The 16,847-nt window shown below is 56.7% G+C and overlaps 2 protein-coding genes across 3 annotated transcripts in view; one reads left to right on the top strand and one right to left on the bottom strand.

Moving 5' to 3' along the window:
• The first annotated feature begins 1,831 nt into the window (after nt 1-1,831).
• On the top strand, nt 1,832-3,398 carry CLDN5 (claudin 5). Its single transcript, XM_045887123.3, is given in 2 exon segments — nt 1,832-1,957; nt 1,959-3,398. Coding segments are annotated over 2 exon segments (930 nt in total). The 3' UTR covers nt 2,763-3,398.
• Nucleotides 3,399-5,966: 2,568 nt separating this feature from the next.
• Nucleotides 5,967-16,847, bottom strand: part of CDC45 (cell division cycle 45) — a 34,588-nt gene continuing 23,707 nt past the window's right edge. For both annotated transcript variants that reach the window (XM_064578014.1, XM_064578013.1), the window contains exons 14-19: nt 14,304-14,442; nt 14,137-14,220; nt 12,484-12,602; nt 9,891-9,962; nt 7,776-7,847; nt 5,967-6,095 (exon numbers count right to left, since the gene is read on the bottom strand). In XM_064578014.1, coding sequence (XP_064434084.1) covers nt 7,778-7,847; nt 9,891-9,962; nt 12,484-12,602; nt 14,137-14,220; nt 14,304-14,442 — 484 coding nt within the window. In that variant the 3' untranslated portion in view covers nt 5,967-6,095; nt 7,776-7,777. The remainder of the gene's footprint in view (nt 6,096-7,775; nt 7,848-9,890; nt 9,963-12,483; nt 12,603-14,136; nt 14,221-14,303; nt 14,443-16,847) is intronic.

The raw sequence follows: 16,847 nt of genomic DNA, 5'->3' as shown, positions 1-16,847 counted from the left end.
GTGGGCAAGGATGGGGCCCAGCTGGCCTGAGGAGGCTACAGTAGTCGTCCTGGGAAGAGAGCAGTGTGGAGTGTGGTGGGAGACCTCGGGTAAGGTCCCTGGACTCAGGCCAGGAGGGAGCAGGATTGGGAGGGTTGTGTGGGTGGTACGGCTGAGCCCGCTGGAGTGGACAAGAGGAGGAGACGTCCACGAAGGTGGAGGGAGAATGACCAAGGTGTTTGCAGCAGGAGGGAAACAGTGAGGTGATGGTTGGGAGGAGCCAGTGGTCCCCAGAGCCCCATCCTGTGCAGGGATCAAGGAGGCTGGAGGCTGAGGAAAGGGGTGAAACTTCCACCCTCCCCCCACCTTCACACTCAGGGCCCAGCAAACTTGCCCTGGGTGCCTCCCCATGCTGGATGAACAGGGTGTTGGCCTTATCTCAGAGCCATAGGCAGAGGGAGAAGGAATCGGGTCCCAGGAGGGACAGATTTATCAAAACTCCTAGGCTGTGGTTGACCTCGATGTCAGACCTTCTCTGTGGAGGGCCCTGTCTAGCAGAGCCAAGCACCTTGGACCGGAGGAAAGAACCAGGGTCCCAGCCACCTCAGTCCAAGACAGGGTACAGACTTTACTGGAAACAAAAGGGCTGATGGGGAGTGGGGAGGGAGCTGCTAGAACAGGGCTGGTGCCCCATGGGGTTCTGGGCTGCAGGGTCTGGTGCCCCCACCTGAGTCTCAGGGGGGCTCAATGTCCATCCCAGCGGGCCTTTCGAGAAACGGCTGGGCCATTGTGCAGAAGAATGCCCGGAAATCCCGAGCCTCCTGCCTCCAGCGAGGATGGGGGCTCTTCCTTCTGGCCAGGAAACTCCAAGTTGGCTTCCGGAGGGTGGCCTAGGGCCTGGGGTGCCAGGAGTCCCACTGCCACTGGTGGGAGGGCAGAGCACAGCACCTCGGTGTCCCTTTGTGTTTCTCCTCTCTGAGGGCTGGAGTAGGCCCCCAAGCTTGGGGCCACGGGCTGCTCTGAGGAGGACAGCCAGTTTGTCGAGTCAGTGGAGAACACTGGGGACTTCCCGAAGTGGTGTCGCCTGAGCTGGGCCTCAAAGGATGGGGGGATGGGAAGCATCTCAGGAAGAAGAGCAGCAGTGCAGAGGTTGAGAGGTCTGGGAAGTCCCGGCGGCAGGGTGCAGAGTGAGGGTCTCCGGAGGTGGTGGTAAGGCCCCTGTTCCACCTGCTTCCTGTTGGGGCCTCAGACCCCAGCGAGGCGGTGATCGGCTGGGCAGTGGCGCTGGTCAGGACCGCGGGCTGGAGATTTCAGCCTGACCCGCACAGCTGGCCTCTTGGCCTCTGGGAGACATAATGCCAGGACTCAGAGGGGAACCGCGCAGTAAGGGCGCGGGGAAGGGGTCAGGGATGGGATTGGACTCCAGGGCGAGATTCCTGTAGTAATAGGCCGAGCTGTGCTTGGCTAACCCAGGAAAAGGGGCCCAAGAGTCCTTCAGGCAAACCTCCGCGCGACGGTGATGGTGGGGGGCTCCCGCAAACCTTAGCCAGGCAAGAGCGGAGCTGGCCTGGGTGGTAAAGACCTTCACTCTCTTCAACTCCGGGATGTAGCGGGGGAAGTTGGTGCAGTCATGCGGCTCCTGAAATGGAGAGGCTGGGACACAGGGAGGTGGCCCGGGGAGCGCGCGCCCAGCCACCCCAGGTCAGTCCGGAACGAGCTCTAGACAACAGCGGGTGAAGGGCTCGGGGCGGCGGCCGGGCAGGGAGCGGTCCCGGGGCCCTCGGCTACCCGCCCAGGCCAGCGGTTTCCCTAACTCCAGCTGCCGGGGGCGCCTGTGATTGGCTAAGGGCCGATGGCCGGCGCGCGGATTGGCTGTTCGGGGATCAGGGGCCGGGCCCGCGGGGCAGAGTCCGCCCCCGAACCTTCAAATAGGAAGCCCCCGATAGGCTCCCGCAGATCCGAGGCTGTGCTGCAGACTTGCTGGGGCCGGGGACAGGAGGCGGTGAGCCGAGCGCCGGGGCGCAGAGGCACCAGGGCCCGTTCAGGGCGCCAAGCCGCTCCACCGAGGCACCGCCGCGCCCCGCCCGGAGGCTCGGGGCCGTCGGGCGCCCGTCTCGCCTCCAGCCATGGGGTCGGCGGCGCTGGAGATCCTCGGCCTGGTGCTGTGCCTGGTGGGCTGGGTGGGCCTGATCCTGGCGTGCGGGTTGCCCATGTGGCAGGTGACTGCCTTCCTGGACCACAACATCGTGACGGCGCAGACCACCTGGAAGGGGCTGTGGATGTCGTGCGTGGTGCAGAGCACCGGGCACATGCAGTGCAAGGTGTACGACTCGGTGCTGGCGCTGAGCACCGAGGTGCAGGCGGCGCGGGCGCTCACCGTGGGCGCAGTGCTGCTGGCGCTCGTCGCGCTCTTCGTGACCCTGGCGGGCGCTCAGTGCACCACCTGCGTGGCCCCCGGCCCGGCCAAGGCGCGGGTGGCCCTCACGGGCGGCGCGCTCTACGCACTCTGCGGGCTGCTGGCGCTCGTGCCGCTCTGCTGGTTCGCCAACATCGTGGTCCGCGAGTTCTACGACCCGACGGTGCCCATGTCGCAGAAGTATGAGCTGGGCGCGGCGCTGTACATCGGCTGGGCGGCTTCCGCGCTGCTCATGTGCGGCGGCGGCCTCGTGTGCTGCGGCGCCTGGGTCTGCGCTGGCCGCCCCGACTTCAGCTTCCCAGTCAAGTACTCCGCGTCGCGGCGGCCCACGGCCACCGGCGACTATGACAAGAAGAACTACGTCTGAGGGCGCCAGACTCGGCGGGGCCCCTCGCGCTAGCCACTCCCATGAGCCGGACGACTGGCTAGGGAAGCCCCGCATGCACGGAGGAACGACCGGCTCTGTGCCTGGACGTGGCGCACCGACTGACTTGAGACCCTGCTCGCGCCCGCAGCCCGTTCTCTCCAATAGCCACTAGCCGGGCCCTGGGCCGCGCCCTGCCCTGAACAGGAGCCACGCACTTGGGAGAACTTGCTGGGTTTCTTTTTCTGTGCGCAGAGCTTGCTCTGATGAGGGTGGGGCGCGTGTCCCTTTGGCTGAGTGGACAATGGACTGAAACGCCAATTCCCTCCTGGACCCTCAGGGTTTTGGATGCCGTCATCCTCCCCAGCGGCTCCAGCTGATTCCAGCGGGGCAGACCGAGAGCCCAGGGGCCCCAACCTGGGCTGCCAGAGGGATGTATACAGCTGGCCTTTACCGCATCAGTGGGGCCTGAGCCCAGGGGGACTAAAAGACTTGGCCTGGACCTCCCTGCCTCACCCCAGGAGCTCCCCAGGAGATGCTTATGGGCACCAGATCCTGAGTGTGGAGCTGGGGCCCTGCCCTCCTTTGCAGCTTGTGGGGAGGGTAAGAGTTTGCTTAGTAAATGGTTTGAATACCCTCCCACCTGTGTCCTGTCCTCTGTCCAGTCACCACTTGTGCCCAGCAGCCCCCTTCATCCACCCGCCCACCAACTGCTCCCTGAAAGCCTTTTTCTGAGACCTCCCAGGACTCCCCCTGTGTTCCAGAAGGTTCATGGCCTGATCCCTGGCCCTCCCTGCCATCCAGTCACCTTCCTACTGGGTGGGAAGCACAGCTACAGTTTGCGGCAACCCAGGAAGGTGAGATCTGTAGTCAGAAGAGCCTGGGGAGAGGACGACACAGACCCCAGGAGAGGATGCAGGTTGGAAATCCACCCCCCATCACCCAGCCACTAGCCACTGTGGAGTCTTTGGATGCAGGAAGTGCTGAGGGTGGGCTGCCAGGCTGCTGGCTTTGAGAAGAGGCTGGCTCCATGCACCACAGGTTGGGTGTTTTCCCCCTGCCCTCTCAGGGCTTGCCTATCTGTGGCTTGCACCAAATGGCCAGACATCTGTAAAACACTGACTAGGACCTTCCGGCTAACGGTGCAGCAGGAACAGGGGCGAATCCAGGATGTGTGCTGGGCTCCAGCGGAGCTAGCAGCGGGCCACAAGCACGTTGCTATGGGAAGGAGGCACTTGTGCAGGTTGCCTAGAGTGCCTGGGCAGGGCTCCAGCCCCTTGGTCCTGGCTCTTCTGCTAGTCTCAGCATAGCTCTGTGCAGGGCCTGTGCTCATCTTGCTGGCCTGGCAGCCAGCCCAGACTTGTGCTGACCATTAGCACCTCCGTGTCACAGGCTGCTGGAAGTGCCCTGTGTCACCTTCCTCCCACATGAGTGGGGCCCCCGGGAGCCAGTGCTGGCCTGGGCCAGGAACCTGGGTGTTAGGGGTCACAGGAGAGCAGGGCACACCAGAGCTATGTTAGTCACTGAGAGCTCATTGCTTCCAGCCCCATTCTAGGCACTCTGAATTAATGCAGTTTTACTTTCTGCCAAAGGCTAGGACAAAAGAGAGCTGTGGCTGGAGGTGGGGCCTGTCGGGAGGAGCTCCAAACCCAGCCAGCAGGGCTTGGCATCTGCCCCCAAACCTGGCCTTGGGGGCCCTGTCCAGAAATGCTTGGGCCAAATCCAGTGGCAAGGAGTCTCCCAGGCCTGGCCAGGCTCCCCACGGTGAGGAAGGGGAGGAGCCTGAGGACATGGGCTCAGGACGGCTGCAATGAACACTGCCCTGAATCCCAGGAGTTGCAGCAGAGCCAGGGAGTTGGACTTCAAGGGAGGATGAACTATCCCATAGCCTGAGCTCCTCGCAATGGGATGAGCTGCAGCGAGACGGGTCCCATGGCACAGAGGTCCTCAGCAGCCCCTCATGGCAGCCCCCCTCAGGCCTGTGCAGCAGGGCTCACGAACGGCCCTCAAGTGCAAGAGTGTGTGATCTTGGGGCCTTGGTGGGGCTGCTGGAACAAAGGTCCTGAGGCCAGCCAGGCTGGTGTTTGGCCAGGAGCACACATCCAAGGCTGCATCCCACACGAACCCAGAGCTCTCCAGTTCCTTCAGGCTCCAGGAATCAGCAGGATTCCGAAGGGAAGCTGCACAGTCCCAAAGATGCAAATGGTCAAGCTGGGCAGCTTTAGGGCCCTGGGGAGTCAGGCTGCTGCTGCCTGACTCATGCCAGGAAGGCCAGGGGCACACTCCATTTGCCAGAGGTCAGGCAAGAGGAGCTGACCTCCAGTGCAGCCAACCCCACTGTGCCCACTACCCTTTCCCAAGGGCCACGCTGCGACCTGGACCCACCCATCTGTCTCCTCAGTTCCAGGCCACTGTTTCTGGGCTTTTTACCAGCTTAAAGCCTACCCAAACCACTCTGCTTCCTCCTGCCCAAGGCCCCAGGTGCCACACCCAGATGGCCGTGTCGCTCCAGCCTACCTGCTTCCCTGGCATCCCTACTCCAGGCAGAGCAGCCAGATGGCCTCAACCACCTGTGTGAACAGCTCTCTCCTCCCCAAAGGGCAGGAATGGCATCCTCCTTGCCTCCAGATCCTCTCAACCCTCGCAGGGGCTCTGGGGACATCTGGGAGAGTGGAACCAGCTGATCGCACACCTCCCCTGAGAACTGCTGTTCTGAAGACTTTGAAAGTTGCCAAGGTTCTGTCCAGTTTTAACCTTCTGTGACCAGGATGTGGTGAAGCCATCTCCCTCTGGGGCCCCTCAGCCACCTTGCCCTTGCTATCGGCCCAACTCTCCCAGTAGCCTGGGGGTACAGTGTGCCTGTGGGGATGGGGAGGGTACTGGGACAGGAGGCACAGTCAAGAGGGTGGGCTTGAGCTGCTGCCAGGGCCAGGTGGACAGGAATAAGTGGTGGGAGGGCAGAGCCAGGTACCGGATGGCATCACTGGGCAGTGGTTGGTGCAGGAGCCGTGCGGAGGGCCACGTGCTGAGGTGCCCGGCCTCCACCCACTGCTCTCCCAGGAGCCTGGAGGCCGCGCCCCATGCTTATTTACTGCTGGGCCTCAAGGTCGCCCAGGGCACAGGAAAAGGCTCCTCTGCACCCACAGAAACCTCAGGACAAAAACAAGTGTTGGCCCTATGACCACAGCCAAGACTGAGGCACCAAAACTAAAACGAACATTTTATTCCATTAAAAACCAACTGTCCCTGCATCTAAAACTATGTCCATAACTTACAGTCTAAATAAAACCCAGTTAATATAAATAAGGAGGAGGTCATGTCTGCAGAGATCAAACTCTAGAGAAGAAAGAAAAGAAAAAATAAGTAAATTTCAACAATTCTGATGTCTCTCTGAATTAAACAAATAAAGTGTCCAGGCCCTCCCTCTGACATGCTGGGCTTGCTTCTGAGTAGCTGTCACCACTCACAGGGGAGAGGGGTGGTGACCATGGGTAGAGGGCCACCCCAGAACCACTGAGGTGGCCCACCGGCCTCACTGCACCCCGCTGGCTGGGTCCAGGCTGTCATTTGCTTGAGAACCCCTAGGGCCTCATGGCCCTCCACTACCATATCACCTTGCAGAACCTGCCTCAGCCCCATGGGGCCCTCACGAGGCTTTTCCCCTTGCCTGGAGCATCTCCCCTAAACTGCTCCTCCCCCTGCCCAGCTGGCCCACCCTGCACCGTCTTGGTGGCAGGACACACAGCAGTGCTGGTGTCATCTCTGAGCAGGCTGCAGGGAAGGGCTAGGCCTCAAACACCAGCCCCCTGCCCGAGAGCCCCTGCCTGTAACCTTTGATTTGGGTCATAAACTTACACCCTGCCCCCATCCTAAGGCTCAGCACTCACTGTCCAAGGGGTGTCAGCCCTGTTTCAGTTGAGGAAACAGCCACAGCCTGGTGAAGTACCCAACACACCTTGCTGAAGACCCAAAGGGTCTGAGCCCAAAGCTTCACCCCAACACGAGCCCTATATGCCCTAGCCGACCCTGAAAGAGGGACTTTGGATCCCTGAGGTCCCCTATACCATTCCCAGCAGAGCCCACTGAGGCCCCAACAGGGGAAGGGCACCTGCCCCCCACACCTTCCAGCTCACTATGGACGGTAGGGGAGTGGGAGGACCCTGGGCTGGCATGAGGGGACCCTCTACATCAGAGCCTTGATAGGGCCGGTCTGCCTCAGCAGCGGCTCCAGCCCAGGGCTCAAGGAGATGCAGGGCTGGGTGTGGGCATCCACCATGTATGTGTGTGTGGGGGGCCTGGGCTGAGAAATGGGCACTAGGTAGAGAACAGGCCCCCCGGCTCATTTGCTGAGGGGCCCTTCAAGAAAGAGCTGGTATGTGTGGCACTGGGAAGAGCCCTGGCCGGGGAGCATCGCTGTGGACCACCAGTGACGGCCTCACGCTCAGGCAAGGCCCACAGAGACGACATTTTCTAGTTATTAGCCATGTGGCTGCCAACAGCTTTGTTTTCTCCTAAGTCAAGCACGCAAGAGTCTGGGTAGAAGCCTCTGTGGGCTCTAGCCCAGGGCCTGATCTAAGGCTGCAAAGGGTGGCAAGGCTCCAGGGCCCGCGCCCCCGCCAAGGGTCGCCTCCTTTCCCAGCAGTGCCAGGAGGCATGCGTGTCACTCGTAATGCCCAGCCCACAGCGCGGTCAGGACAGGGTAAATGCTAGCCCTTGCTGAAGGGGTCCCAGGAGCTTAATGAAATTAGCTTCTTCAAAAATGCCCCATTGTGGCACCGCCGCCAGCCCAGGCACAGACACCCTTGGGAAAAACCCCAAATCTCCTCAGGAGCCCTGCTTCGGTCTGAAATGCAAGCAGAAGCCTTGGCTTGAGGAGGGAAAAAGCAGGGAAAGCAAAGCAGGGAACGAGGGGCCCTCTTTACACTTCAGCAGGGCCAGCTTTGTGGCAGTGCCCCCGTGCCCCCCTGAAGTGCCCACTGGAACTCTCCAGCACCCCACCCCTCCCCCACATCTCACCCTCAGGACAGGAGGGAAACAAGTGCATCCAGAAACTTGCTCCGATCCTCTGCTTTCAGTTCAATTACTGAGGTAATGAAAGAAAAACATCTCGTGAGGTGGAGGAGTGGGGCTGAGAGTGAGGCGCAGGAGGAGAAACAAGTCAGGGTGTATTAACTCCCTCTTCCCGGTCATCCAAGATGGGAACCACCCTCCAGCACATTCCAAAATGTACTCAGCCCCTTGGCGGCCTGGAATATTCTGAACTCAGAGGCTCTATTTCTCTGTCCTCTGTATTTAGTCCACAGAAACTGCTGGTTGCCCTGTTAGTGAGGCTGGCTGGGGTTACAGTCTGTGGGGAGGACCCTCCAGGCCGCTAGAGGACCAGCAGTGACAGCCAGTGGAGAGGACACAGGGATGTGATGGTTTAGAACAGATCCAGGCAAAGACAGGCCTTCCCTCCCTGGTGGACACAGAGCCCTGCCCCATCGTGGGTTGCCTGGGGCCCTGAGGTCGGGCAGGAGGCTAGCCTGAAGTTTTGCTCTGGCCAGTCTCTCTGTAGAAGGGAAACACGACGTGAACTGCCCCCATTTCCAAGGGCCCTCATCAAACAGGGCAAAACCAGGCCAGCCTGGTCCTAGGAGCCATCTGTGCCACAGGCCATGGATCCAGGAACCCCAGGCCCAGCCTACCCAGGTGGGGGCTGGCCTGCCCTCTGTTGTACAACCCCCCTCCCCCAGCTCTCCACCCACATGGGAAGCCAAGCACCTTCCAGCCCATAAATCCTCCCTCTGAGAAGCCAGGACATCCTGCAGCCTGGCCAGCACCAACCTCTCCCACATCTTGGGCACGAAGTAGGAATGGGGGTGTTGCTGCTGGGGGTGAACCCACCCAACACAGAGCTGTAGCCCAAGTGGGCCTGGCATGAAGGAGCAGCTCTAGATGCCAAGGCAGCTGGGGTGAACACTGGGTCTCTGATGCCAGGACTCGTTGTAACAAATCAGCTGATGTGACATAAGAAACTATCCTTTCTGACAGATGGGGGTTATGGGCTGAGGACTATTCTCCCCAAATTCATGTGTGGAAGGCCTAACCCTCTGCACCTCAGACAGCATGTGCTGTATTTGGAGATGGGGCTTTTGAAGATGTTTAGGTTAAACAAAATCACATGGGTGGGCCCTAATCCAATCTGACTGGGGTCCTTATAAGAAGAGGAGATTAGGACACAGACACAGAGGGACGACCATGTGAGAACACAGCCACCTATAAGCTAAGGAGAGAGGTCTCAGGCCTCAGAAGAGACTGACCCTGGTGTACACCTTAATCTTGGACTTCAGCCTCCAGACCGTGAGAAATAAGATTTCTGTTGTTTAAAGCCCCTAGTCTATGGTATGTTGTTAGGGCAGCCCAAGCACACCAATACAAAGCCGTGAGGGGTCACTACGTCTGTTTTACTTAAAAGTCTATCAGCTAGAATAAAAAGCAAATGTGGCCCAATGTGAGCCATGTTCCATGCTGGCCTCTGGAGAAGCTGTGGGGAGTCGCGGGGAGCCCTGGCCAGCCTGCAAAGCCACCACCTGGACTGGGCTCTTCCATTCCCTGGACTCATGCAACATCAGGCCAGGGCCAGTGCCCAGGCCGTCACACAGGACCACGTGGCAGCCTCAGGCGGGCCCCTTCACGACAACACAGACAGGAGCTGCTGGCCTGCAGTGGCGGCCAGCACAGCCTCGGAGGCCGTGTCCGGGGGTTGCCGCAGGCCCTGCTATTTCCACGCCCACAGGAGGGGCAGGTGACCCCTGGGTGACGCTGGCCCAGGAGGCTTTAGTGGCCAGTCCTGCAGACTCCTTGGTGAAGTGGTCTCAAGGGCTAGACTCTAAGGCCAAAGCCAGGCCTATGGCTCTATGGACAACACCTGCTCCCCCTCGCCCTGGGAGCCCATCAGGGCCCAGACAGGAGGCGCAGGGCCCCACGCATCCTAGAGCTCCCTGAGCCACCTGAAGCAGCCAGGCCCGGGGGCTGGCTCCAGGAAAGTGAGAGGGGCGCTGACAAGGTATTTCTGGTGATGCCAGCTTCCCTGGTTCGAGGCCAGTGCTGACCTTGAAAGGGCCCCAGTGCCGCAGACTCTTACCTGAGAGGTCGAAATGGTTGTGTAACGTTCGGGAGTTGGTGACCTCTGCGGCCTTCTCAAACGCCCGCCCAAAAAAGCTGTAGACACAGAAGAGGTGTGTTGGGGGCCCGCCCACTGTAATGGACCTCCCTAAATCCCTGGGACAGACACTGGAGTTGGTCCAGACTCCTCCCTGGCCACCCGTTCTGCCTGTAGGCACTCCTGTTGGTACCCCTGCCTGGGCCCCAGTCTTCTGAGGTCTCACCCCCACTCCTGGACAGTCACCATCTCTCACTGCGGCTCCCGCCTGCATCCAGCAGACCGCTTCGCAGCCCTCAGGGCACCAGCGTCCCTGGGCACTTCCCACGGTGCACCCTGACTGCAGCCTCCCTCGTGCCTGGCACCGTGTTGGCAGCTGGGACAGGAGAGGCAGAGGCTCAGTGGGAAGCGTGCTGGGATGGGGGTTTCAGATGAGATTGAGTCACACACAGCAGGGTGGGGAATGGGAGGAGCCTGCAGGGCCAGGGTGCAGCCCAGCTGGGGCTGCTGAGGGCGCAGGTGTGGGGCAGGGAGCCGGCCAGGAGCACACACCCACCCCCCGGGCTGTGCAGGTAGTAAGGGCTGGCAGTGGACGGAGAGCATCATGGGGAAGGGACTCTTGGGCCGGGAGAAGAGGCAGAGGAGGGGCATGTGCTTCAGGCCCCCACAGTAACTCTCACACGAGACTGTGCACACCAGTCAGAGCTAACCACTGACCAGCACAGCCACGTACAGCAACAAATTGATGGCTGGAGTGAGGACGCAGGCGGCCGTGCTGGCCCCTGGGGGGAGTGCTTGCTGGCTGCCTGGAAAACCCAGGCCAGGAGCCCCTGGCCCGCTCCACCCCGTGTGACTATGAATCCAAGACCCACGGCATAGCTTTGGAAAGCAGCCCAGCAACATGGAAGCACTTATCTTAAAAAAGTCCGTTGTTTCTCCCAACTTGCTACTAAATGGCCTTTGCAGACACAAGGAGGTCAAAGCTCACAAGAGCAGGGCTAGGATTGATCCAGATACAAGACCCGTGTCTTCCACAGCAGAGGCCAATAAGAGCTAACTGGGAAAACTGAGAGGCACAGGACACTGAGCGGTCCTTGGCCCCCAAGCCACAGCACTGGGCAGCTGAGTGGGGTGTCTTGCAGCCAGCTGTCAGTATCTTACCAAGGTCACCTCTTGGGATGTTGCTGGGGAGCACTGAGCCTGGGGCACTGACTCTGCCAGGGAGGCAAAGACCCCCAAGGATGGTGACATTAGCCCCTGGGATTAGTCAGGGGGCTCTCTGGCCAGGCAGAGCACGAAGGGAGCCACAGGGAGAACCAGGGAGCCCCTCAAGGTCCAGCCTGCTGGCTGACACCAGGTGTGGATGGGAGTGGGCAGGAGAAAACCTGACCTTGCTACAGGAAGAGGGCGAGAACTCAGGCCAACAGATGGAGGGGAAACATTGGGAAGACAGTGAGAGAAGCTTCTCAAAAGTACAAGATGAGCCTCTGCATTCACAAACGCACCAGTACATTGTCTATAAACATAAAGTTGGAAACAGCCTGAACGTCCAATAGGAGATGACAGGTAAACCATCATCCACTTAACAGGCTTCCTACTGTTAGAAGTCACTTTCGTAAAAATGTGCACAAAGGCCTGATGCTTGGTGAGAAAACAAAACAGAACTACACCACCGATAGAAGTCCAAAATGTTTCCTAGACGCTAAATAAAGAAAAGGCCGAGGGAGAACAGGCAGCCACAACCCCATGGTCTGAGTGACTAAGCAGTTGTGTTAGCTTCTGCGCGGCTGGAGCTGGACCCTCCATCTGCCGCCCAAACCATGGGGGCACAAGTGAGCTCAGCTTCGGGTGCGGTAGCAATCTCTGGCAGGCAGACAGTCTGGGGGTGCACATCCCTGCACACAACACTGAACAGTTTCTTGTATGTCAGCTCGTAACTGAACTTTTAAACGTATTTGGCAAATGCCTAAATTTGGGATTCCGTGAGCAATGAATTTGACTCACAGGGGTGGGGGCGAGGATGGGAGACACTGACCAGCTCTCCTCAAAGGTTAGTGTGAGGCCCAAACAAGATGGGGAATGATCTTTCATGAGGGTTTTGAAGGCATCGCAGAGCTGGTCTCGAGGAACTTTGCAGGGGAAGCCTAATTTCTGGGGTGGGTGACCCGAAACCTCTCAGATTTTCAGTATAAGCTGCTCTTTAGAAGAGGGTTTAGGCCCAGGGAGGGCTGGGGTTCTTGCCCAAGGCCACATAGAGTCAGGACACCTAATCACACCTCACTGTAGGTATGTAGCCTATTCTAGGTGGGTCTGACGTTGGTCTTCCTGGGGAGCCAGACACCCTTGCCCAGGAGGCCTTGAACAAACTAGAAGCATTCAAAAGTCCAGTCAAGGGGTAAGGTAGCAGCTCAATGGCTAACCTGCAGCCCACATATCTAAACCCTCAAAGTCCTGCTGCATGGTGGAAGAGGCTGTCCTCGGTGTGGCGTTGAGGGCCCAGATCACCCAACTCAGCAGAGCCCACAGGCCAATGACAAGCCTGGCGCTCCCAACTCCCAGGAGATGCAAAACCTGGCTCACTTCTTTCTGTCCGAGCTGTCGGTCTCTGGGGGGATGCCCACCACAGTCACGGTGCCCTGCTCCACACTCAGGGGTGCAGCCATCACCAAGGGCAACAGCTTGCAGCGCCGGTTCTTTGTCTGCGGAGGCAAAGTGCACCCTTCATCATGGCCCCACGGAGGGAGCGCACCACTCAGCACCTAGGAGGCCGAACAGGGCCAGCCGCCCACCCCCCAAAAGCCTCCCAGGTCTTCTTCTCACCAGAGATGCTCAAGTACCCATGCAGCTGCCCCCCCAGGCTATGACACCGTTCCCAGCCTCCTTCTGTGCCAATGTCCCTTGGCTATTCCCTCCTTCACCTCCTTTAGGTCCTGACTCGGTTGTCACCTCCTCCAGGAGGCCTTCCCCAACCAACCCTCTCTCTCATCCTGCTTCAGCTTGTCTATGGTGTGTGCCACCATCTGACACTGCACATAATCTTTCCTCATTTGTCCCCTTTGCCCCATGCATACTCCCTCAACATGGAGACTCAGGTGCTTCCCTCACTGCTGTACCCATTGCACCCACACCCTACAACAAAGGTGACCAACTATCCTGGTTTGTCCAGGACTGAAGGGCATCCCAGGACATGAACCAGGGTAGTTGGTCATCCTATGACATCAGAGCCTGGCTTGTCGTGGTTGCTTAAGAAATGTGAGGGGCACCTGGGTGGCTCAGTTGGTTAAGCTTCTGCCTTCAGCTCAGGTCCTGATTCCAGGATCGGCCCCGTGTCAGGTTCCCTGATCAGTGGGAAATCTGCTTCTCCCTCTGCCCCTCCACCCCGCTCGTGCTCTCTCTCAAGTAAATAAATAACATCTTTAAAAAAAAAAAGTCTGATAAATGATAGGCCCTCTGGAAAAATTCACCCATTTTGCAGATGAGGAAACTGAGGCTCAGAGATCAAATAATTGACCTCATATCACACAACTGGTAAAGGAAGAGGCTGAGATTTGAACAGAGCCTAGAAGACTTGCGAGCTCATGTTTTGTCCCTAGTCCATCTTTTGTCATTATTTGACTGTCTTCACATAATCCTCAGATAATCATTTTATAGGTCAATTCAGCAATATGAGATGTCAACCTCCTATTAAACAATTTGTTTAAAGTAGCCCCTAGTGTAAACCCTCTTCCAGGAAGCGAAGTAAGACTCTGACTGTTGAAATGTGAGGGATCATCCTTTCTGTGATCATACCCAGTGGGGAGTCTGATGTTAGCTGGGTTGGGGCGGAGGGGTGTCCCAGGCCAAGGCAAAGAAGGGTGTTAGGTGGTACAGAAGACAGAACTACACATGCAAAAGGGAAAGCCAGACCAGAAAACAAGCTTTTGCTGGGAAGCAAGTCTGTGCTATCACCAGCTTCATCTTTCCTTGATCTGCCACAGCTGAACCTAGCCCTAGCCCCACATACTCCATGAGGTCCCTTTGTACTTGACCAGGAGGACCAACTGATGAAATCAGAGCTTACAGGAACTGAGATCCTAAGGGTCAGCTAAGGAAAACACAGCTCAGAAAAACTGAGTTTTTCCCAGACCCCACAGCTGGTACATAGCCACAGTACCCCAAGGCCAGCTTCTAATGCCCAGTCCAAGCTCTGCTCTGAGGCTCTACCTTCTGGCATCCATCTACCCAGCTCCTCACCGAAAACACGAAGGACTTGAGCAGGTGTCTGCTGAGCAGGCTCAGGGACGCTGGTTTGGAAAATAGCACAATGTCCGGAGTGCCCTGCAGGGGGAGGACATAGAGATAGTCAGAGGGGGCTGATGGCAGGCGTGGCCTGGTACCCATCTATCCATGGGAAGCCTGACCTCCATGAGGGAGCAGTAGAGGAAGGGCCCCTGGGAGATAACAAGGTTGGTGCAGAGGCAGCTGGCAATGGTCTGCTGTGTGGCTCGCAGCTGCTTCTTAGCGAGTTCCAGGCCATGGTAGAGCTTGTCCAGGTTACTCCTGTAACGGGGCAGACACACAACTTTGGCACAGAGTCACAAACAGAACACTTGGTTCCTGGGGGGTGTGTGGGGATGAGTTTCATTCTTTTCCTCCTGCCTTCCCTATCATATGCAAGGAAGGATTAGAGGTCCCTGGTGGCTCAGTCAGTTAAGCGTCTGACTCTTGGTTTTGGTTGTGAGATTGAGCCCCACATTGGGCTCCATGCTGGGTGTGAAGCCTGTTTAAGATTTTCTCTCCTTGGGGCACCTGGGTGGCTCAGTCAGTTAAGCGTCTGTCTTCGGCTCGGGTCATAATCCCAGGGATCGAGCCTGGGATTGAGCCCCTCATTGGGCTCCTTGCTCTGCTGGGAGCCTGCTTCTCCCTCTCCTCCCAGCTTGTACTCTCTCACTGTCTCTCCTTCTCTCTCAAATAAGTAAATAAAATCTTAAAAAAAAAAAAAGATTTTCTCTCCTCCTTCTGCCCACCCCCCACCCCCGCTCATGCTCTCTCTCTCTCTAAAAAGAAAGAAAGAAAGAAAAAGAAAGAAAGAAAGAAAGAAAGAAAGATGATTAAAACATGTCTAAACCTACAGTGACCAGTATAAAAGATGGAGAGGGGTGCCTGGCATCAGAAGACAGGAAACTGAAAGCCAACAGAGGGAAGACACTGCCCAGCAGGTCCTGGAAAGTACCCAGAGGATTCTGACAGAGGGGCCAGGGCAAGGCCCAAATGGAGGACCAGGGACCCCCCCCTGCCATTGATGGGTGGATTTTTATTCTCCCCAAGAAAGGAGGGTTCTCCTCTAAATACATTAAAATGAACTCTCTGTGGAGAAGTGTATCCAGAAGTTAAGAGTCCCAAAGTGTCATACTGGCTCCCCACCCACCAAGATGAAGCAATGCCTTGTAGCCAGCAGGCTATGCCCCAAGACCCAGGGCCTCACCAGGCTTCCACAGCCCCCCTTTTGAAAGTGAGGACCACCAGACATTTGGGAAATGCCTGTGCCCTGCAAAAATGACCCTAGATGAAACAGAGATGATTTGGAGAACAAAAGAAAACTTAAAATGAACTCTAATTAATATCTTCAAAGAGACTGGGCAACTAAGAAATTCGTAAAGGGGCGCCTGGGTGGCTCAGTCGTTAAGCATCTGCCTTCGGCTCAGGTCATGATCCCAGGGTCCTGGGATCGAGCCCCGCATCGGGCTCCCTGCTCGGCGGGAAGCCTGCTTCTCCCTCTCCCACTCCCTCTGCTTGTGTTCCCTCTCTTGCTGTGTCTCTCCCTGTCAAATAAATAAATAAAATCTTAAAAAAAAAAAAAAAAAGAAATTTGTAAACCACTAACAGGATGCCATGAGAAAGGAATAATCAGAAACTGAAGTATTTGTGGAAAGTAAAGTGACTGCAAAAAAATTAAAAATTCACTCAAAGACTAGAGAATAAAGTCAAGAAGCTTCCTTCGCATCAGTAACAAGACAGACATGGAAAACATAAGGCACAAATCAGAGACAGAGCATTGTTCCAGGAAGCCAGGAAAGAAAGAATAAAAAACACCGATGTATGTGTGGGAGGAGTAATAAAGAAATAGTACAAAAGCATGCCTAAGCTGAAAAATCTGGGGCTTTGGATGGAAAGGGCTCGCCTGAGAAGCCAGTACAATCCATGAAGCAAAATCCACCCTAGACACAACACGATGAAATCACAGAACACTGAAAAGAAAAGAAAAAATCCTGCAAGCTTCTTTAGGTGGGATGGGAGTGCATTTACAAAGAAACAAGAACCAAGATGGCTCAGATTTCAATTAGCAATACTTGCTGCTAGAAGACAGGGGAGCAATGGAATCCACATTCAACAGGAAATTACCTTCAGCATTGAATTGTAAATAAGCTATACCAGGAACCAGATGAGGGCAGAACGAAGATATTGTCGGATATGCAAGAACTAAGAACGTTTATTTCACATGTGTTCTTTCTTTAAAAGTTACTTGGGAATTGTGCTGTAACAAAATGAAAGAGTGAAAAAACCAAAGATAAGGATCCTAAGAAACACTGGCTCTAATCCAGGGCACAGTCAAGGGCCATCAGTGGTGGCAGCAAACAATAGGCACAGAGAACTGCAGGTCCAGGCTAATGTCAGAAGACAGAACCCCAGGCTTTCCCAGACAAAAGGGACTCAGGGAATACCTCCTGGAAGGAGAGCTGGAAAAAAACTGGATATGATAAAGAAGGCAATTAAGATCTCCCGGAAAAGCAAAGAGCAGTACCAGAAAGTAAGGTAATCACTGCACATGAGTGACTATTTTATTAACACAACAAACTAACACTATTGATTTTCATCTTCTAGACTCTATCTATAGCCAAGGATGAGATGACTTGCATTTTATTCTCTAACCCAAGATTAAGTGTTAATAACCACGAAAATGTAAA

The sequence above is a fragment of the Mirounga angustirostris genome, unplaced genomic scaffold, assembly GCF_029215605.1.
Source record: "Mirounga angustirostris isolate CCGP_5_RB_7025 unplaced genomic scaffold, mMirAng1.0.hap1 SCAF_14, whole genome shotgun sequence".
Classification (NCBI taxonomy): domain Eukaryota; kingdom Metazoa; phylum Chordata; class Mammalia; order Carnivora; family Phocidae; genus Mirounga; species Mirounga angustirostris.
The sequence above is the reverse complement of the archived record's forward strand: the minus strand, read 5'-3'. Positions and strand labels throughout refer to the sequence as shown.